Below are 22,279 nucleotides of genomic sequence, written 5' to 3' on the forward strand. Positions count from 1 at the left end.
CATAGATCCATATTGAAACGTCGAAGCATCTTCTGCGTGTAATTTGACTGATGCATTAAGATGCCGTCGGCCCTATGCACAAGCTCAAGGCCGAGACAGAATTTCGTCTTCCCTAGGTCTTTCATCTCAAATTCCGACTTCAGATAAGACACGGTCTCTTCAATCTCATCAAGAGTACCGATTATGTTCATGTCATCAACGTAGACCGCAACGATGACGAATCCGGAATTTGTCTTTCGTATGAACACGCATGGGCATAGTTCATCATTCTTGTAACCCCTTCTCACCAAGTATTGATGCAACCGATTGTACCACATTCTTCCGGATTGCTTTAACCCGTACAATGAACGACGTAATCTGACTGCATGAGCACTCCGTGGTCTGGAGGCACTTGATGGAAGTAAAGGTAGTCCCTCAGGAGCTTTCATGTATATCTCTGCGTCAAGATCCCCATAGAAATAAGCTGTGACCACATCCATAAGCTGCATGTTTAGTCTTTCAGACACTACCAGACTAATAAGGTAGCGGAAGGTAATGATGTCCATAACAGGAGAATAAGTCTCTTCATAGTCAATACCAGGTCGTTGTGAGAATCCTTGTGTCACGAGTCTTGCCTTATAACGCACGATCTCGTTCATCTCATTACGCTTACGAACGAAGACCCATTTATGTCCAACGGGTTTGACATCTCTTGGAGTCAATTCAACCTTTCCGAAGACTTCTCGCTTCGCTAATGAGTCAAGTTCTGCCTGGATTGCTTCCTTCCACTTCGGCCAATCTGCTCTGTATTCGCATTCAGCTACAGAGCGAGGTTCAACGTCGTCTTCAGATATGATCTCAAGTGCGACGGAATAAGCGAAAACGTCATCAATGCATGTAGTGGCTCGGTTTCGGACCGACTGCTCACTTGTGTAGTTCACTGAGATTTCGTTGTTCTCTGGCATCAAACAAGGTTCCATAGCGTCACACGGAAACACTTTAGTTGATTCATGGACATAACTGTAATCAGAGACAACTTCATACGATGGTGATTCATCGTTGATGACGCGCTGTGCCTTAGCCATTCGCTTCTTTCTAGGTTTTGAATCCCTAGAGTTTATCGGTCTCCCCCTTTTTCTTTGAGGAGCCGAGGCCGAAGCTGCTCCATGCTGGGCCATCTCAGCATCGTCGCCACAAGGGGCGCCGGCAACACCACGGCGTACGGTGGTGCCGCCGTCGGCCTCCGTCCCACTGTCAGGGGCGGTGCCAACGTTGCTAGGTCCAGGAGCTTGTCTTCCACGCCCGTATTTCGGGACATCCAACCGTGCTGGTACGTTCGCAGCGGGTATGTTTGATCTCGTCACTTTAGCAATATCTACAAAGCCGTCGGGCATCGAATCCGCGACTTTCTGGAGGTCGATAATGCGTTGCACTTCTAACTCACTTTGAACAGTGCGGGGATCATAATGAGACATAGTGGGGACACACCACGTCAATTCCTGACGTTCATTTGGAATGATAACATTCCCATCTCCCCCTAACGACGGGAAGCATGTCTCATCAAAGTGACAATCTGCAAATCTTGCAGTAAAGAGATCTCCGGTGGTTGGTTATAAGTAGCGGACAATCGTTGTGGAATTATAGCCAACATAGATACCTAATCGTCTCTGAGGACCCATCTTAGTACGCAGCGGAGGCGTAATAGGCACATAAACAGCGCAACCAAATATGCGTAAGTGTGAAATATTGGGTTCGTAACCAGTTACCATCTGGTACACACTAAACGCTTGGTTAGCCGCGGGTCGGAAACGAATAAGTGTCGCTGCATGCAACACTGCATATCCCCACGCAGAGACCGGCAGGTTAGTACCCATAACCATTGCCCGAGCAACAAGCTGAATACGCTTGATGGTAGCCTCTGCTAGACCGTTCTGTGAATGAACATGAGGAACGGGATGTTCAACTTCGATCCCAATAGACATGCAGTAATCATCAAAAGTTTTGGAGGTGAATTCTCCAGCATTATCCAAACGAATGGATTTGATAGTATAATCGGGGTGGTGAGCCCGAAGTTTGATTATCTCAGCTAATAACTTAGCAAATGCAGCATTCCTTGTGGATAGCAATGCGACGTGTGACCAACGCGTCGATGCATCAACCAATACCATAAAATATCAAAAAGGTCCACATTCTGGTTGAATAGGTCCACAAATGTCACCTTGGATATGTTGTAAGAATGGAATGTTCTCGGTTGAAGCCTTAGCAAAAGAAGGACTTCCTTGAAATTTAGCAAGAGAACAAGCTTTGCAAAACGAGCGATGGGCATCAGAAATTGCCATGGAGGCATGTGAAAGCACGGGAGGCATCACAAGCTCCTGTGAAGGAGGGGATGCCGCCACCGACGGCATGAAAGCCGTGGAGCTGCCGAGTGAGGCATGCTCGGCCTCACCATGCGGTGCATGGGTCGGCACGGCCTCACCGTGCGGAGCACGGGTGAGGTGATCCTCCAATCGCTTCCGGGACTTGAAAAATGGATGACCATGTGAATTCTTAAGAATTCTAATCATCATATCACGTCCAGGGTGCCCGAGACGGGCATGCCAAAGCATATAAGAGTCCGAATCACAAAAGTTGCGTTCAACCGCATATGATTCAAAGATCCGAATGGAAGTAAGATACAAACTATTCCCAAGACTCTTCATCTTCTCTAAGATGCGGCGATGGCCTGCTTTCTCAGAGGTAACGCAAAGATATTCCTCTCCATTCTCAACATAAGTATCGAGGTGAAAACCATTGGCACGTATGTCCTTAAAACTTAGCAAGGTACGGGGAGACTTCGGCGCATAAAGAGCATCGACGACGTTAAGAGTTGTACCATTAGGCAACATGAAAGAAGCAGTGCCTCTTCCTTAAATGATGGATTTCGAGCCAATCATTGTAGTCATCGAAGAAGTCGAAAACACTAGATCCGTGAACAACTGCCTGTGCCGTAGGACAGTGTGGGTGGTTCCGCAATCAGCTAGACATTCGATTTCACCGCGGGACATCTACAAAATGACAATTAAGAGAGTCAGCGACACGGGAAAAATTCTATACAATACGGCGTAGGATATTGTAAGAAAGGGAATCGGAACAAAGCGCGATTCCATCGAATGTATCACATGGCAATAGTACTACATTCTTCAACTAAAGAGTTGGAAATCATGGTATTGAAGCAGTGAAATACCAAACAGTAAACGAGGGTGGTAGAAACCATCCAATAATGGTGTGGAAAACACACACAAAGAGTACCGGTGAGTGCATATAACGGACTTGGAGAAAACCTGAAAAACAAACCGGAAAACCATGTTAAAAGAACTCAAAACCGGGTGAATTTTGGACGAGGAAAACGTGGCAGCAGGGGCTGCTGCAATATGCCGGAAGAATCACGAGAAAACGACGAAAAAATCGTCGAAAAACTCGGTGGAAAACCGGCGGCACCTATTGCCGGAAAAACCGGTCGGCGGCTGTCGAAACTGGCCGGTATGGAGGCCGGGACTTCAGGTCCGACAGGGGACGCCGGCAGGAGCCGAGTGGCGGTGCCGGAAACGCCGGGAAATGGCCGTAAGACGGCGAATACGCCGGCAAAACGTGCCGGAAACGCCGGAATAGTAACCGGGGCCGGCCAAGGCAAAACGACGTCGTTTTCGACGTTCCGAGGTTCGTTTTCCGAATTTTAAGTTCCAAATTCACAATGTAGTGCTATTGGGGTCCCATGTGACCCAAAAAGCGTCCAATTTAAAAACCACGTGAGTTGCACACGTTGATCATCATGCTAAGTGTCGGATAAATAAAATTCTCAAAGAGATCGTCTTGTAAGCAAGAGTTGAGAAATTTTATTGAATGCCAATCTTTAATACATCACACATGAACTTCTAATTCCAAATTCAAAAGACTATTACAAAGTCAATGAAAATAACAATGGCGGTCGGCCATAACAATACTTGAATCATAAAGCTAAAGAAGCTAAAACGACTAATCAAAGTCGGGAGTATCCATGGTACCAACCGGAGGCCTAGCTTTAGAAGCAAGGGGCTCGGGTTTCATGGAGATATGGTGAGTCTCGATCTCATGGTCCTCATCCACATGATTCGATTCGGGTTGTAGAAACTTCTTGTAGGCGGAGTAAGCCTTGATCATCTCTTTGCTAGCGCGACAATCGCGATTAAAGTGCTTAAAGGAGCCACATTTGAAGCATGGAGACTTGCCATTACCGGAAGTGGAGGCATTAGGAGGCGCACGGCCTCCTTGGAGTGTGGGACGGGGACGGCCTCCCCCTGAGGGTGCGGCGCCGCCACCATCACGGGTCCATGTATTGGACCGAGGCCGAGGTCGGCTTTGTTGCCTCCCACCACGAGAGTTGTTATTTTGGTGCTGATATGGAGCGTTCCTTGATTGATTCTTTTGCTTAGGAGCTTTCCCATAGTTAGACTGTGGCGTAGAAATTCTTTTAGTGCCAACAGGTCTATTGTTGTTGTTGAGGAGAATCTCAGAATGTCTCTCCTTCTTAGCTAAGAGTGTCATTAAGTCGGCAAAAGACGGATCTTCCCTTCTTCTACATGAGTGCGGTACGTATGAGCTTGAACCTCATAGTTGATTGGAAACGTATCCAATGTTTTATTGAGAAGATCTAGGTCAGTCTTGATGACACCAATGGTGCCAAGATCGGATTGCAAGCATAGCATATCCTGATTGAAATCATCCACTCTCTTATAGTCCAATAGACGGATGTTGTCCCATCTAACGGTCAATTCAGGAAGAAGCTTATCATGAACGTTGTTGTACCGCAAGCGTAGTTTGTCCATAATTCTTTAGGATCTTTTACGTTCAAGTATTGCCTCTTGAGAGTTGCATGGATGTGACGTCTCATAAAGATGAGAGTCTGAGTCTTAGCCATAGGTGGGAAATCAGCAGGAGGGTCGGCAAACATGTCTTCAATCCCTCGGCTCTCGAACGCGAGTTCCATGTCGGAAACCCAGCGGTGGTATTCCTTTCCTTCTAGATCAAGAAGGCCAAATTCCGGTCGAGATGGCGATGACATTTACAAACACGAATACATAATCGATTAGATTCAAGTATAATAGGAATTAGAAGGGGTGACGTATATGGTCACAAGAAAAATCGATGCAAGCGGCGATACTCATGATCGCACCCAAAACAGCGGTGCACTCAGGCGACCACACGAAAATCGATTAACTTCCCTTTCAAAACAATCGTGACTCCCCCAGGACCGTCACACAGAAAACATCGAACAAGAGGGGAAACCCATCCCTCTATAGTCTCATCGGCGTTATAAGAAAGGCCGGAATTAAGACAAGAAGAAGGCTAATAGCGCCCGATATAATATATATATACGTTCAAAAGCGGGAACGTTTATAAAAATTTACCTTGGGAGGTTTGTAGTATACGGGAGTAGCTTCTCTTGAGCGAAGTCCTTGCTTGTGACTTTCACGTCTCTTGGGTGAATATGCGGGAGGAGCAATTTTGAGTGATTTGATGCGGGAACTTGCGGGGCAAAAAGATTTCTTTGCGGAGCGAATGCAGAGGAAGCGCTGCGGGGCTGCAGGGCTGCGGGGCTGCGGGGCTGCAGGGCTGCAGGGCTGCGGGGCTGCAGGGCTGCGGGGCTGCGGGGCTGCAGGGCTGCGGGGCTGCGGGGCTGCAGGGCTGCGGGGCTTGCGAGGGCAGGGGCTACGAGGGCAGGGGCTGCGAGGGCAGGCAGGGGCTGCGGCGGCGGCAAGAGGATGCGGCGGCAGGGAGTTGCGGCGGCGGCAGGAGGCTTTTGGCAGCGGAGGAAGGGAAGAAGAAAAAATTTCGGAAGGCTCTAAAAGATTCAGGGTTTTAGGGCTTCGTGCTGATAACGTGTTTGAGGATGAAATACTTGTATATTATTGAATGATATGGGGGCCTATATATAGGCATTTACAACACCACAATCCCGTAGGATTCGGAGTCCTAATCTACTACGGAAATGCTAATCTATCTCCTAACAGGAAACCTATTAGGCTAAGACACACATAAGGGTAGAATAGTAATTCTCCCGGAACAGGCTTTTCTTTTTTTTGAGCATTTTTATTTTGGGGCCTCCAAAAAAAAATTTTGCCTTGAGCCTCCATGCACAAAGGGCCGGCCCTGGTAGTTCTTGACATCGCTATAGCATATTCCGGTCTGAAAATCTGAAATACATATATTGAATACAATGAGGCATAATATTGCATTTGAGCATTAATTCCTAAGTAGGCATTTGGTTACTTAATTACAATTGTTGACAAGTAATTACCTCCTCTGCAATCTTACGCCAGTGCTTGCAGTTTTGGGCAAAAGACTTTTTCACATTCTTCTTATCCTGGATAGATAATCGTTTCTTGCCGGCAGGGTTTAAGACTACGTTCCACCTGTTTTTGCTGCAAATCGGTTTTATTTTGACATTGGCTCTCTGTGGCAGCCTTCTAGCAGCTTCTATATAGTCTAAACCCATGCTCATGGACTCGCACAAGGATTCATCTTCTTCAACTGTCCATTTGTAATGTTTAATAATTCCTTTTGTTTGTAAATGTAGAAAACACATGTACTTAAAATTATGAAACAGATCAACATCCCAAATTCACAAAATGCTAATGAAAATTCCACAAAATAACTGAACAGCAAGTTTATATGACATTAAAAAATCTCAAATTGATCAAAGAGTAGATATAATTGCACAATACAGGTGTTCTCTAAGAAATAAATTGGAAATGAACAAAGAAAACCGTACCACAAAAAGAGTTCGGCCTTTAGTCTGGGAAGGAGGAACTTGGAACAAGCTTGGAAATGTGCTGAATTGCTGATCCTCCACAAAGTGGCAGTGTGGCACATATAGCATTTAAAATGAAGGATGTTTACCAAATTGTCCATGGGTTAACTACCTTAGTTGGACAATTCAGTAAATTACACCCGAAAAAGACAAATTTAGGAGAATTTGCTAGATAATTGTACAATTAAGTAATTTCAAACAAGATGCTTTTTTCAAACATATAAGAGCAATAAAATCAAACGAATCTCAATCACCAGTACAATCAAAGGAAGCTCAATAGAAGAGTATGCGATGGGATAAATCTAAAAATGAAGTCAGTACCTTCAAGCTTGAGAGCCGAGATGGAAAATCCAAGTGGTCACCAGAAATGGGCACTTCTCGGTGGAGACTGAACCTATTTGAGGCGTCGGAGAATCGGAGGGATCAAGATAGAGGTCGAGATGCAGTAAGAGAATCACAATATGTCGAAATGGTTTGGCGATTCGGCGGAATGGTAGGTCTAACCCGAAATGAATGAGGAAAGACTAAGAAACCCTTACTTGATCAGAAGCGCGCGCTTTCATTTCGGAAGCGTGCGTTTCCTCTGCGTTTCTATAACCCCCTTTTCTGGAATCGCAAATCCGTGCGTTTCCGACCGTTTCCGGCGCGGTTCCGTAGTGGTTCCGCTTCGAAAGCGGGAAACGCACTCCCTCTTGCGTTTCCGTGCAATCCAGCTTTTTTCCGCTGAGATAAAAAGATGTCAAGATTCACCAAACTGTTACTCCAAAAATAAAATAAAAGATTCACCAAACTGTAAGTACTTGGTGCCTCTATAGACTCTAGAGTCTATGACAGTCTCGTCAGTGGTAACTTTTAATACCAATACTCTATAAGCTGCAGTATCCAACTTTAAAAAATAACCAGTCATCTTCCCAGAAATTTATGCATACAAACCTAAACTCATCAAAGAATAATCAAATTTACAAATGCAAAATACAAAGGTCTTTGGTCTACGTTGTTGGAAGTTGGAACAAGCTTTAAGAACTTCACTAAAGAGTAAGGAACAAACTGTTGTGCAACTCATACACATCCCATGGGATGATCCAAGGCTAATGCACCTCACATCACCAAAACTTGAGGCTCTAAAGATCCGCAAGAGCGAGAGTATTTTAACCAACTAGTCGTCCATGGGCGTAGTTGGGGAGCTCAGTCAACAAGTTCTTCCTTAATAGCAACTTTACTTCGATTCTCCTCACGTGCAGCTTTTCGCTTGGATTGGATTTGGTGTACATATTCTGCCACTATGACATGGAACTTAGGAGCAAGCTTACTTGATGAGGACACATTAAGACCTGCCTTCCGCAAGGCCCTGGTGACATGCTTCTGAGCCTTTAGGAAGTGGACGGCACACAGAGAAGGAGTACTGGATCTCAATATTGGCTTCCCACATGTTATAGGACCTGCCTGAGCACTGCAGATACATCAACAAGTAAGATCAATAGACATAGTTGTCTGAAAAAGATCAAATTCTACTACTCATTGATGGCTTGGAGAATACAAAATTATACAAATAAATAGAGAACTCACGCAGCTTAAATACTTTAAATTCAACAAGCTTACTCTCAATAGCAAAAATTCTCCCATTAGGACCAAAGAGCCCTTTTTCATCCCTTATCTCCAAATCAGCTTTTCAACTTAATTCATTTGTGGACGCCGACATCTGAACACATTTTACTTGATTTTAGTTTTTAACTAGCTATTGGGGTTTAGTTACTACTCCCCTATATTAGATTGTAAATCAGTAGTAGTTGCCCATGCTGAGTTTTACAGGACGAAAAGTAGAGCACCAAACAAATAGCACATATCTATATGTAAATATTTCAACATCTCTCAACCTACATGAAGATATTACGGTAATTCTACACAGTACAAATCATTTTTTTTTCCTAACAAGAAGAGATGCATAACGTAATGGTTTTCCGTCAGCATATTTTTTGCTTTTCTTTACCTCAGTCTCATCTTTTTTTTACTGTTATTATTGTTATATTTGGATAACAAACAACAATTTTCATTACTAACAACAAGAAACTACAGCACATCTGCAAACTCAAATGTTCCAATCAAAAGGAATCAGATTTTCTTTCTGGCATAATATTAGTGCCTCTTTCTCAAATGTGATTGGCAGCTTTATTTTTGGCTTGCTTCTCCACCTAGCTTAACAATAAGTATATATGGTTTCAAAATGACAAGAATGAGAGAAAATGTATAAATAGTAACCATTGGGTCAAGGCATTAAAGATGAGCCCCCATATCAAAATTACCACTTCTATAGTAAATGGGTAGTGTTCGTGTGAGAAGAAAATAAATGTTGATGTACTGACACTAGTAGGCCTCTAGCACCAGCCGTTGTGTGAATGCAAAGGGGCTTGTTATACCAAGCAACATATAGAAGGTACTTCTGTACAACTACTAATGAAAAGTTGTCCATAGTAGCCATGCATCTAAGAAAATAATATAGGACCAAAAATAGACATTATCTTACTCCGAATCAAATTCAAAAGCACAATGAGTCTAAAGTGAAAAGTAGCCTTAAATCTGCCAAAATGAAATAAAATAGGTCTTAAAATGGAGTACCAAGCACCAAAATGCGACTTTATCCCAATAAACCACCACTCCTCCCGGCCAATATTCTCACAAGTCCTAATAATCCTCCACTACAAAATTTCCCATACACCAACTATACCCACAAACGTTCCGTACATGCCATCACTGCAATTATGGTTGAAAAAAAAATTATTGCAGGATGTAAAGTTTTAGTGTATTAACCCTTATTTGGCACTATGAACTGGAGCAGAAAAGTGTATAACACTGGGAAATGGCCTACCAAAAACAATAACTCGAATCTCTTTTTGATTCTAGTGACAGCAAGCCATAACTCCTTCCAATGGAAATGACTTACAACGACTTCATATGGAGAGTGATTTTTCTTAACCAAATATACCAATTCGCAGGCCACATTTCTCCTTGAAAACAACCATCTGATAAGTGCATCTTCTTCCCTCTGCAGACCTGCTTTCCAACTTCCGAATTACTTTCCTTGGAAGTATAGAATATATGTCTTGCATATCATTGCTGCAGATTGGGGCGATTGGCCTACATATTGACAAAAACACTCATTTACAACCTCCAAGTGTCTCCCTACATACTCCAAATCTCAAAAAACAGACTCCAGAGTGCATATCCTAAAATGTTGATAGTCTTTAACCAACTCCACACAGGTAAGCTATCCACTTTCCTGTCTTCTAAGATTCATGTCTACACGTAACAATTATCTTTGTTGATTATTCAACAATTAAGCTGCTTCGGAAAACCCAAACTCCACACTTGCCACCTCTCACTGATTTGGCCTCCTTAATATTGGCCTCACATTTCTCATTTACAGGACTCCATACATCCCAAAATCCAATTGCTCCATCTATCCTCCCACGCTCTTTTCTCCCCAAACATGTCCTAGAAACCCCCATTCACATGATCCTAGGCACATCTTTAACACTCAATTACAAAATAAAAACGCGTCGTTTTTCGGCTCTAGATTACATTGTTTTCATCTGTATTTCTTATAAACATAACAACCTAATAGAATATGGAAAATGGAAGAATTTCAGTCATCAGCTACATCTAGAATCATCTACAAATTCGTGGAAGAATTTCATCTGTAAATGTACCTCTTGATGACGTAATCGCAGGCCTTGTAGAGCCTCTGCTTGGAATCCGATAGAATATGAAGCTGACAGAAGCTCGTCAACGCCATGGCCGTCAATTTACATCCAATAGAAGAGCACCGCCGGTTGAATTTGTCGTTGTCGCCATCGCCGCCGCCGTTGTTGTTGTTGTTGTTCTCGTGGACGGGGCTGACGCCGTAGTTCCAGTAGTAGTCGCGGTAGTGGATCTTGAGGTCCTCCATCAAGGCCCAGTAGTGGTCTCTGTAGCATTTCGCCAGTTGCTTCAGGTTCTGGGAGCGGCGCCGGAGGACATCTCGCCGCGGCACGTGTGAGGCGAAGTCGGCGGAGGTGGAAGGGGTTTCGGTGGGAGTGGTGGTCGTCGTTAGGTTCTCCACCGGAGTAGGAGTGGTCGCAGCGGAGGCGCCACCGGTCATAGTAACGATAGAGAGAGCCAGAGAGGGAGAGCAACTCAGAGTTTCTCTGTGTTTTACAGCGTGTGCAAGTATTTATACCCCAATTCAATAGTAGAAACCTATTTTAAATTTTATTTATTTTTCTCGCACTTCTTTTATTTAAATCACATGTACAGATTCAGTGAAATAATTTTTTTAATGGAGTTTAAGGTTGCACATATAAACCATGCTCAGCTATTAAAGGCGACCTCTCCCACGCATTAATAATCAAAGAAGACGATAGGTAGCACCGTACCATCCAAACATAGTTCCTAACTCAAAACGCAGCATGTACAAAACTGAAAACTATTTTCAAAAGGAAAGACGATCAGATGCCAAAGTGTAGACTGTATACAATCATTTGCTGTTTCCTAAAGAAATTTGTTTACCTCCAGGTTTTAAGCACACGAAACAAGGGAAGTATATTTACAAGATCTAATGAACATCGAAAAGTAAAATCTGAGCTAACAATTGGCTTCTACTATATGCAACTTTGGGAGTGCTCGCTAAGAATACTCTAATCGTCTTGGTCTGATCCAGAGTCTCCAGCTTGTTCGCCACGGCCTCGAATTGCACGATTTGGTTTCTTCTGTTGTCCCGGGTGCACAAGTCCCTTAACTAGTCCAGTTGCTGATTCAAAGAATAGCGAAACAATGCATGGTTACATATTTTTGCCAACAAAAAGTATAAAATATTCTTTTCAAAAAAAAAGTATAAAATACTACAATATGTATCTTCATAATATGTTAAAGAATATTAAATAAGGTAACAAATACTATCTCGATTTATTAGCTGAAGGAACTCATAGAGGAGAAACTTAACATGACAATAATGTTTGCTAACAGATGTATACAGTATACCTGAGCCCAGAATTTTCACAATAAGATTCCATGCAAACTTTAACTCTTCTTGGTGTGAACTGATGAATTTATTCTGCAAATTCACAATTACGGTACATCAACTCAATGTAAATCACACCAAGGAAGTACATGTGAATTATATCTTGAGACCTCAAAAGCCTATGGAGTGGCATCATAATGCAAATAACGTGCCACAAGAATCCTTAAGAAATTCATTAATGCAAGATAATAAACTAGTCCACCCCAGTGATAGCAGCACAAGATCAAAATTCATTGTATTACACACCAGTGAGTTTCATCTTTTGATTCTTGGTGATACATTTGCATTTTACTCGTGCATTTCAGGTCCATGAGACTACTAACTTTCACCATAACCGTTCATTTGTTTGATGCAATCGACTATGAAGACTATTTTTGTTTATGTTGATCTTTTACAGAAATGATCTTTAGTAATAAACTAAACTTTTGAACGGTTAAAGTGATGTATTTATATTCCCAAAGTGTGTAAATAAATGAGAGTTTGGACGCACGCGTACATACTAGTTTGTACACAAGTTTTTTTCCTAAATCACTATTTCCTTAACGGAAAAAGGCAAATTAACCATATCAAACAAGCATCCCTGCATAAGAAAATGAAAGATGAAAAATTACCGCTTCAGCATTTATATACTCTACAACTTGGTCAAGTCGAACTTGATGCCTCCGCAGGAATGGACCCAAATGCCTCATATACAGATGCTTTGCCCCCTATTAGACAGAAAGCATTAGTCATTATATTTAAATGTATGGCTGAATGTCAATTTTCTACTTTATTTTTCTGGTCAACTCACATAAGGTAAGAAAATGAATTCACTTATATGATGACCATGTCAGTATTAGAAAAAGGAAGCACGAATTTAACATGAAAAAGAGCAAATTACCCCTAATAATCTCAGATTAAGATAAGTCAAACGTGATACGCTAGAATCTTTACCTATAATTAATATCTTAAAAAATGAAGTTAGAGATATGCAATTTAACAAAAGGAACCAGAGTGAGAGTAGACAAGCATGCTTACATTTGTACTTGGAAGTTGTAGCCAAACGAGAAATGCAAACTTTATCTGATAGTAGAGTGGGACCCTGAAAATGAAAGCCAGGTGTCTTCATCAGATTTCAGTATCTCATTTAGGAAGCAGTAAAACAACTCACTTAAAATGCCACCAACTGAAGAATAAAGAGCAGCTTTAACATTGTCCAGATGGTTATAGATCCACAAATATTGAACCACAAATAATTATGAAGATGTGGTCATTTAGTTTTAGAGAAATATGTACTAGTGTTATATATGCAAAGAAACAATTGGTAAAAAAATCTACAATCAAAACAAACAAAATCAACTAGCCAGCAGAAATATATATCGGCAAAAACAAAAGGCGAAGATAATGAATAAAAAAGAGGGGAAATGAGAGCCGAGAGAAGATAAGAGGCTAGTAATCTGATTTTGACTTCAAATTAGAAGGGCTGTCAACATGATTATGTTATAGTCAATTTATTAAAACCCTAATCCAACACAAACTCACATAACACCCTAATCACATCGTTGACCAACTAATGCCCTGATCAAGTCTTTGTTAAACGTTTATGGTTCACATGGTCTGCTTCAGAAGACAAACTGGGAAAGAATAATGTCGTTCCTTTCATAAAAAATTATTGATTAGAACACTTTACCAGGAGATAAGTCTGTCTGCAAACACTTCTGCTATACTGAAAGATCCATAAGCTGCAAGTAGCAACAGAAAATCAACATAACATGAAGAAAATATGAAGACACAACACAATCAAAATATGCTCTTCCAACTAGCAAGTACAACTTCAACACAAACAAACAATAAACTCCCTAATAACCCGACTTCCCGGGAATCTAAGTCTTTTTTACTTGTTATCACCACAGTAAAAACCACAACCCCATGACGTTTGCCTAAGCATTCATCTAGTCATCTCAACATGAAACAATACTAATTCGATCCTAAGGGATTGCGTTATCAATCTCAAATCAAGAAACAATAAAAGAACAACAAGTAGGGATCAGAAATTCAGACCTGCCCAGTAAAGAAGCATTCGCTGCTGTTCCTTTCGATCTTTGCTCTCAATAGCTTTGAAAGTCGAGTACACAGGCAAAGCCACACCCACAGAGCAGCTGCAATTAAACACCAACTCAACAATCATATCTCAATTCCGAAATTCAAGTAAATTCAAACACCGTAAGAACCCTAAACCCTAAAAAAGAAAATCGGAAGGTTTACCAAGCAGTGCGGACGATGACGTTGGAGCCGAGAGGGCATAGCAGCAGTCCCAATCCGACCTGCGCGAAAATCAAACGTGGCCACGATTTTTGAAGATTATGAGAAATTGAGAAAGCGATTCTTGGATCATGAGAGAGAGAGAGAGAGAGAGAGAGAGAGAGGACCTCGGCTGGTGGGAAAGCCATGGAAGAAGAGAGGGTTGAAATCTCTGAGGGCTTTCGATCAGTTTTCGAGTGTTTGCAGTTTGCCAAATAGCACGGTTACCTTTTCAAGCTTTGTACAGTTTTTTTTTTCCATCGAAAACCATCTCGTTAAGGACTAGAATCTTCTTTGACTTACACAATTTATTTCAATTGCATATTTATATCTTGACCGTTCAATTAAATTGAGAATTTTTGTGATTTACATATTTTTCAATTTCATATTCATAGTTTAATTTTAAGATATATAAACCTGTAAATTTTCATCTAAATTAAAAATAATTAAGGTAATTTTTTTTTTAAACAGCGAAAAAAGAATTGGAAATTTTTTTTTTGTATCAGAATGCCATGCTAGACCTTCTAGTGGTTTTGGCTGTTATGTTTGTTAGAAGCTTTTACCTTTTCTCTCTCTGTATAAAACTATAAATTGCTGAACCTCTCATTTTGTCTGCAGCTGATGCTTTGTTAATCAAGTATGCTCTTTCTCTTTTATCTGAAGGAATATCATGTGTTGATAGAATTCATAGAAATACATTGTACAACAGATCAACAGATGATTCAAGAACACAGTACAATAATTTACTTTTGGAATGTAAAAGAAGATAAATATGATGTACAATTACAACAAATGACAGTAATCAGGGTCAAAATTGTTCCTCAAATGAATAATGAAAAACAACCGATTGAGCTCAAAGATACTTGGCCAACCAAGGTAAATCCCTGCTCTCCTGCAGTGCAAATGCCACATCGTCACTGAAATAGAGCCGATAAAATCATAATCAATCACAATTCAAGGTGTTTTCTTATGGCACTGCTGTAAGATGAATGGGTGAAGTAACATGTAAAGTTGTAAACACAAATTTGACAAAACTTGTCTTCTCAGTTATATAAAAGTGAATTCTGCAGTTTTGGTAAGAGGGATGAACTAATACGACACCAATGGTTGAACTGAAGGATGCTCTATATGATATTGTACCTGACTACTGTTACACTATTAAAATAAGAATGCCGCCCTGCGGTCACACTTTTAGTCGATGATAACAATTTGACAGTGAACAAACCTCGGAAAGTTGAGCTGTAACTTCTGCAACCTGTGCTTTGCTCCTGATTCACATAGAATAATTCTGCATTCACCAAGCTTACAACTGCCAAAATGATAAAATAAATTAATAATTTCTAATTAAATATTAAATTGAATCACATATCTACAATCAAGCTCTTTAAAAAGACAATATTGATATGACTGATATCAGTTCTTTGTATTATCATTTGTATGGAAAGGGATGCTGACCGAAAACCATATTGTTTCAAAAGATGCATTCAAAGCCTTCACCTCTTAGATGGTAAAGAAATTTATGTCATGCCCCATGCATATGCTCAGAACTTATAAACTCATACGCCTTACCCAACTTTCAACAGCATATCATGTCCAGGAAATGCTTCTCCATTGCTTGCACACAGATTATATACTGTCATTGCCAACTGCAGTGCAAACCGAAGCTTTAATGAGAACATATACTTACGAAAAGTAAATATATGAAACTGGTACACCAAAATCAATAATTTGGTTTTCATTTGTGATGCGACTGATGGTTATCCAGTTTCCCGGGACACCAATATTCTATTTGCCAGTATCTAAATCTCAAGCCTAATGAGCACCACCATCTGTGGTAGATACTAACTTCAAAAACAAAGAAATTGAATGAATAATACAAATAGTGAATAGTCATGTCATTCATGAAAAAGCTGAAGAAACTCACCTTCTCAAAAGTAGTTTCACCCATTCCGGTTTTATACAGTTCATACACCATAGCAGTCAAATATATTTTACTCAGTTTGGAACAAGTTTTCATCACCTGCAAAAGAATAGTAGTCATATAAGATTTAGCAAACTTTATCTGCTTCCAGAAAAGACAACTCTTAACTGCAACAATTTTTATCTTTTTAAAACCCCCACATATATCCCGGTCTGGATATCATTTAACAAACTATTACAGTATTGTACTATACACCTATTTGAAGAGCATCAATTCTGTCTTCTCAGATATAAATTACCATTAAAATATATTTAGTCAAGAACAGAAACCTACCTGGATATGAGGTGCCTGGAACATTTCTTTTATGGCTGCTTCAACCTCTGCCATACCAACAAGTGCTTTACCTGTAGAGTTAGAGCGTATCATACTGTAAGTTAAAAGCACTGACGGCAGAGCAAGATAACATGCTAAACAAAGAAAGCACATATTAAGAGACCTGCAACAAATGACGATGTCAAGTCAGGCAAAAGAAAAGTTCTTTCCATAAAATTTTTATTTATTTAAACACATCAAATAGAAGAAAGAAGTAAATAATGACAACTCCTTGATCACGATTTTTGGAGACAATTGAGGTATAATGAGGCTGGGAAAGTGATTGGTTCACAGCACATCAAAACAAAGCATCAGTATTCTGAACTAAGACCAGATAGTTAAGTCAGGGTGTAGAGACATAACCAGAATTGTATAAAAAAGGGCAGGTAATTTCCATAGCACAAATATTTAAATTTCAATGCATCTATGCCTTCTATCTAAAGATGGCCTCCGTAGAAACTAAATTTGATATATACCACCTAAGCATGAATACTTAACTTATCTTCAAGCATTGTTTCTAGTAACAAATGGAAGAAGCAGACTTCAAGTAGAAACACAATACTTATCTGTTGAATTGATTTTATTCATCTGATAATATCTTCAACAAAAATAACAGAGGCAATACTTGAATTGATTTTGATTTTGCAGAATTAGTAGTTTCTACTATCTTATTATCAAATTCTAAGTGAAATTATCATATGAATGAAATTAGGCAGTTATGTGATTGGTAGAAACATATTCTTGTATACAAGTGCATGACCAGCATATAATTCAGAAAAAAGGAAAACGTAGCTTTGTCACTAGATCTATCCAGCATAAAAACTTATCAAACATGGTCGTACAACTTCATTGGAGTGTGCAGGTCGATTCAGGACAGAGTACCAAAAGATAACAGTTATCTTCAAATCAGTTTTTTATTTAGATTTTTTAACTTCGAAGCATCAACTTGTGATGAAGTCAGTCTGGTGATCAATAGTTGAAGCATGTATACCTTCAGAAGCATTGTTGGGAGTTGATAGTAGCTTCTTTATGCGGTAATCTGTGATTTCAGCTGCACGCCTGCATATCTCCAATGCACGACGAGCATCTCCAGAAATAGCTGCTACCTAGAAACATGTTTAGATAATCTCAAAGATCAAGGATCAAATTGAATCTCCTAATGAAACAGAAGGAATATACCAACCTTTCTTGAAGCAAACTCTATAGCTTGTTTTTCAAATGCATCAATTCCTCTAAGCCGACTTGAAATGATCTCTTGAAGCTGCTGGTAATTATAAGGGCCAAAGCAAAGCCGATGGATTCCCATTCGACTTGAAATACGAGGAAGCAACTTTTCTGGGAGATCCATGGTATTTGCTATGCCTAAAATATACATTTTACTAGGAGTTAAGGATGCAGTAAACAGCATACCATAGTCAACATCATTTTCTTTCACAATTACAGTTTCTACATTTATTCCTGATAACTGTTAAATGAAACATCACTATTTTCTGAATAAATGCAATCATAATTGAACAAGTGAAAACTAAAACTGTACCTATTACAACTAATTTTGAGTGTGGCTTTGTTGGCCAGTCAAGGATGTTGTAGAGAACCTGAAACCAGAAGAGGACTGCATTAAAATTTGCATGTTTAAAAAATAATCAGAGTATTAATGAATGTTGTACAGCACAAAAAAAATTATTATTTACGACTTTAACATCACAATATGCAGAAGGTACCAACTAAGAAGAGAAAAATTATTACCGATTGGTTTCTGGTCACGAGAAGATCAAGTTCATCAATAAGGAGAATACAAGGTTTGTCATCCTCTTTTCCAAATTTCTTTCCATCAGAAAATCGCTCGTTTAGCAAGTGGAGAGCCTTTCTCCAACCAACTCGATGCCCACTTAATGCTTCATATATAACCTGTGCAAACAAAAGCTATATTACAGGACAACAAAGGTATCCGTTCTTGATAAGGATATAAGCATCATTGTAACAAATTTACCCTGTAGATATTCTCCGGTGCCGCCAACTTTAGACCATTTATCTCCACGAAACAGTAAGGTTTTATATTTCCAGCATCAACTTCAGACCTCAAACTCCTCATTACTGCTAGTACACTCATAGTCTGCAGTTACACAAAGATGACAAAGAAAATTGCTACAAGTTGTTTCGTGCATAGAAAAGATGAAATCTGAAATCTATAGGCTTTATACTTATACACTAATGTAGCCACTATTTCATGAATAAAATTTGCATTACCTTTCCAGTTCCAGGAACACCATGAATGTAGAGGCAGCGTCCAAGACATTTATCATCAGATATGGCACCCTTGATGAATGTACTTATCTCCAACATTTCTCTGCATAAAAGCAAGTATTATTATCACTACACTGCTCAAATAATGATCATCAAAAGAAAATTTTCAATGCACTTATTCTTACATACTTATCCCTGCAAGGTAAAGACTTAGGCAATGATGCCAACAGTAGTGTTGATTTTGCTCTTTCAAGAGCAGTCTGCTTATGGCATCTAACATGCTTAGGGATTTTCTTCATTCCAATCTTTTGAAGTCCAAAGAACCGCCCCTTATGCGAATTCTGTAGATAGATAACCGACTAGTTAAATTTTGATCAGAAAACAAACTTAATAAGAAGCCTGAAACAAAAGAAACAAGTACACATACTGCAGCCAACTCATGAGCTCGAGATGGTTTAGCCAGTATATTCTTTGTGCTCTCTTCTTCAAATTCAATTTCTTCTTCTGTATCAGAGTCTGAATCCTTGCCACGTTTCCAATCTTCATCAGTCTCGGCATCATCATGCTGTCAAGTAGTAAAAGACACAATTTCTTAGTGAACTTTATCTATTTTAAATTGTATACAATGCGGGGGGTCATTTCATGATATGCTTACCTCTTCATCATCATCAATTTCTGCAAGACGCTTGAAACTGTACCAGTGAATATCATATTCATATTCGCATAAAAAGACATCATCCCCTTCATTGGCTTTGGCATATTCTTTAGGATTCATCACATAACAATGTTGAAGAATCGATTCCATCTGTCATAAAATGAATTAGCAAAGTAGTGAACTAAGCAGTAGCATTTTTAACCTCTTATAAAATAGTGCAGCGATTCAAAAGGAGAAAAATATTGAAAAAAGACAAGAGACAAGCGATTCATAACTATTACAAAGCAAGAACCTATAATCCCGGAGTAAAAGGCAAATCCAGCATTGATAGAAGCAAACAAAGGTGGAGTAACAAAATTGGGAACCGAATTTGACATAATTTCAAAATGCATAAACCATACCCATAAAATGATTGTAATGTAACAGTAGATAACAAAGAGAGCAAAGTCTGTACGGAGTGGAGACGAGTTGTAAATAGAGCAGTAGTGTAGCATTAAGTTCACAAATTGAAGAAAATAAATAGAACAGATATCAAGTAGTACCTCAATGTCGGCAAAATCATTCGTGCGATAAATCTCCCTCCTCAGATTATGAGGTTGTCTTCCAGCCGCAGTCTCTTCCGGAATAACATACCAACGCACCCGGCACCAATAAGTCCCATCCACTTCTTTCCATATACTGCACGACTCCAAACGAAACACAATTCCCACAATCACAAGCATTACAAACCAAAAGCAAGAACAAAAAAAAAGTTAAAAGCAACATAAGCATTGATTCTACCTCTCAATGCGGGCAGCCCACAAATCGCTGGAGAGAAGCTTGTCTCGAAAAGTCCTGACCAGCTTCCTCCCCGGAGGAGGTGCAGGCAGCCGAACCTCTTTCCCCAATTTGCGAGCCGCGCAATAACCGCAGACCCAATCTCCTTCAGGAACCTCCTTCAAGGGAGGCTTCAAGCATTTCAAATGAAAGCCACCCAAACAGTCATCACACTCGATCATCACAGCCTTCCCAGACTTGAAGCAAACCCTACATTGCTCCACCTCACCCACCTCTTCGTCGCCGTCCTCCTCCTCTTTCCTCTTCACATACACGTCACCACCAACCTCAAACTCGCCGCCGTCGTACACCACCTTCTTGTAGAACACCTGCCTCTTCCTCTTCTTCCCCTCCGACGGCTCCGGTGACACCGGCGAGAACACCACTGCGCTCGGCTTCTCCTCCTCCTCCTCGTGCTTCGATTTCTTGCCTTTGTGAACAGATTCGGAGGTCTTTGGCTTTGGCGGCGTCGAATCGTCGGTGGTAGATATGGGAGTTTTCCTCTTCTTCGGTGGTGGATCTTCGACTAGCGGCGCCAGAGAAGGAGGAGGGAGGGCGTCGAAGTGGAGGGAGGCGCGGCGCGTGGATCGGCGAGGAGTGGAGGAGAGCGGAGTAGGAGGGAGAGAAGGGGATGAGGAGGATTTGGGATCGAATCGGGAGGTGGATCTCTTCTTGGGTGTTTGGAGGTCTCTCATTGCTGCAGCCTCCGCCGCAAAGCGAAGAAGAAGAAGAAGAGAGAAATCAACCCAACGGTGATTTGCCGTGGTTAAAACCAGAAAGAGAGAAATGCAGTAAAAGAGTCCATTTGGGACGAAAAATTAATTGGCGGGAAAATGGTGACACTAGTAAATAGGGTTTGGTGTAAGCGGGAAACCACACGCGGCCTTTTTCTTTTCTTTTTTTTCTTTTTTCTTTTTTTATATTATCGTCTCTCATTCCCGATTATTATGACTGCATGAGTATACTCAGACCAAAAAAATGAGACTATGATCAGAGTAAAGAATTGGCATATTATGCAGAATTATATTAGGGTAAAGATTATTCTGGAGTAATAACAGCTCGATCTAGTCGTTCATAAATTCAAGAAGAGCCATTCTGTATATTTATACCAGGTATAGGGATTATATTAGAATGATTAGGTGATAAAGTCAAACATGTATTTGGTTGTGATTCTTTGACCACCCAGCTTTTCAGAAAGTCTCCAATAATCATCGAAGATTCAGTAGAAGGCTTCAGAGCAGTACGTGAGCTCATGCCAGATAGAGTTATGGAGTTCCTTGAGAAAGCAAATTCACAAAAAAAAAACAAGCTTGGTTCACCAAAACCATCCTCATTACAGCCCCGGCAATTCCAGCAAGCCCACTTCATTTTTCAATCACGTAGTTCAGAAAACCCTCTTCAGTTGCGAAGACCAGAAAGCAAAAGCAAATAAAATAACCAAACAAACACAACAGTTGACCCAAAAAATCTTAAGAAAAGAAAGAAAGAGGAAGAAACAAACCTGGAATTTACAAGTCAGAAAGGGAACAAAGCGTATGAATATAGGTTGCCGCACTCCTATACAAGAGAGGTGAACATAGCTAGGTTGAGTTACATGTATTTGTCGAGGAAACGATCTTCCTCGAGATCTTCGAGGTCCTGCTCAGTCTTCTTGTCGATCTAAGACCTTGTCTAGAACCGGATCGAGGCTTCGTCCTCAGTTGGAGTTAAGTGTGCAGGCTCTCAGGCTCTGCTACTTTTGGGATCTCAAATTGTAATTTGGAAATACTTATGTAGTATCCATATCACCATATGCTGGGACTGGAATTTGTGAAAAATGGAGAGCAAATATGGATATCCGCACAATTCCTTTGTTATTTTTTTCTGTTTTTTTTTTTTTATACACGAGGGATCATTATGACACCTAAAATGTCTATCTCAATTATGACTCGGATTTCTTGTGCTCAATACAGTGGTGATCAACGCTGAGATTGTAAATTTCATTAATACAATAGTTTTTTTATTCAGTATAAAAGGGTAATCGGGATTATTGTTAGAGCTTCTCGACCAAACGCCCTGCGCAACTACTCATTTTTACCATTTTAATACCATTCAACATTCCCTTCAATCTTCACTGATTTCTATTCGTTT

General features: G+C 40.4%; 3 protein-coding genes and 1 non-coding gene across 5 annotated transcripts; all 4 read right to left on the reverse strand.

Annotated features, from left to right (window-relative positions):
• Positions 1-7,747: 7,747 nt before the first annotated feature.
• LOC126781939 (uncharacterized) lies at positions 7,748-11,169 on the reverse strand. 2 transcript variants are annotated; one of them, XM_050507063.1, is made up of 2 exons: positions 10,513-11,169; positions 7,748-8,258 (listed from the first exon to the last, which is right to left on the reverse strand). In XM_050507063.1, the coding sequence occupies exons 1-2, from the start codon at positions 10,941-10,943 to the stop codon at positions 7,994-7,996; spliced, it is 696 nt and encodes a 231-aa protein (XP_050363020.1). In that variant the 5' UTR covers positions 10,944-11,169; the 3' UTR covers positions 7,748-7,993. The 2 variants fall into 2 exon arrangements, with proteins under 2 accessions (XP_050363020.1, XP_050363021.1); XM_050507064.1 differs by lacking the exon at positions 7,748-8,258 and adding an exon at positions 9,512-9,940.
• A 65-nt stretch (positions 11,170-11,234) lies between these two features.
• On the reverse strand, positions 11,235-14,366 carry LOC126781960 (HVA22-like protein k). Its single transcript, XM_050507092.1, has 8 exons — positions 14,270-14,366; positions 14,106-14,164; positions 13,902-13,999; positions 13,531-13,582; positions 12,879-12,942; positions 12,473-12,568; positions 11,822-11,894; positions 11,235-11,591 (listed from the first exon to the last, which is right to left on the reverse strand). Exons 1-8 carry the CDS (start codon positions 14,288-14,290, stop codon positions 11,479-11,481), a joined length of 576 nt encoding a protein of 191 aa, XP_050363049.1. The 5' UTR covers positions 14,291-14,366; the 3' UTR covers positions 11,235-11,478.
• A 433-nt stretch (positions 14,367-14,799) lies between these two features.
• Positions 14,800-20,878, reverse strand: LOC126781945 (origin of replication complex subunit 1A-like). Its single transcript, XM_050507072.1, has 16 exons — positions 20,114-20,878; positions 19,876-20,011; positions 19,334-19,483; positions 19,106-19,243; positions 18,868-19,019; positions 18,682-18,781; positions 18,425-18,547; positions 18,181-18,342; positions 17,972-18,029; positions 17,618-17,796; positions 17,426-17,540; positions 16,396-16,466; positions 16,066-16,161; positions 15,711-15,787; positions 15,367-15,450; positions 14,800-15,058 (listed from the first exon to the last, which is right to left on the reverse strand). The coding sequence occupies exons 1-16, from the start codon at positions 20,842-20,844 to the stop codon at positions 14,995-14,997; spliced, it is 2,436 nt and encodes an 811-aa protein (XP_050363029.1). The 5' UTR covers positions 20,845-20,878; the 3' UTR covers positions 14,800-14,994.
• Positions 19,349-19,426, reverse strand: LOC126785577 (small nucleolar RNA snoR28). The gene has a single exon (XR_007671107.1). It is a non-coding gene; the product is annotated as a small nucleolar RNA snoR28 (small nucleolar RNA).
• Positions 20,879-22,279: the final 1,401 nt, after the last annotated feature.

Source organism: Argentina anserina, chromosome 2 (assembly GCF_933775445.1).
Source record: "Argentina anserina chromosome 2, drPotAnse1.1, whole genome shotgun sequence".
Classification (NCBI taxonomy): Eukaryota; Viridiplantae; Streptophyta; class Magnoliopsida; order Rosales; family Rosaceae; genus Argentina; species Argentina anserina.

Bases quoted from the DNA above. Each gene is read 5' to 3' on its own strand.
- LOC126781939 (XM_050507063.1), bottom strand. From the start codon at position 10,943: ATGACCGGTGGCGCCTCCGCTGCGACCACTCCTACTCCGGTGGAGAAC. The intron at 8,259-10,512 runs GTACATTTACAG...ATGTATCTGCAG, and splicing joins TGCGATTACGTCATCAAGAG to TGCTCAGGCAGGTCCTATAA.
- LOC126781945 (XM_050507072.1), bottom strand. From the start codon at position 20,844: ATGAGAGACCTCCAAACACCCAAGAAGAGATCCACCTCCCGATTCGAT. The intron at 18,343-18,424 runs GTAAATTTGTTA...TTGTTTGCACAG, and splicing joins CACCGGAGAATATCTACAGG to GTTATATATGAAGCATTAAG. The intron at 16,162-16,395 runs GTAGGTTTCTGT...ATTCTTTTGCAG, and splicing joins TCCAGGCACCTCATATCCAG to GTGATGAAAACTTGTTCCAA.
- LOC126781960 (XM_050507092.1), bottom strand. From the start codon at position 14,290: ATGGCTTTCCCACCAGCCGAG. The intron at 14,000-14,105 runs GTAAACCTTCCG...GTTTAATTGCAG, and splicing joins GTCATCGTCCGCACTGCTTG to CTGCTCTGTGGGTGTGGCTT. The intron at 11,592-11,821 runs GTATACTGTATA...TCTTTGAATCAG, and splicing joins TGTGAAAATTCTGGGCTCAG to CAACTGGACTAGTTAAGGGA.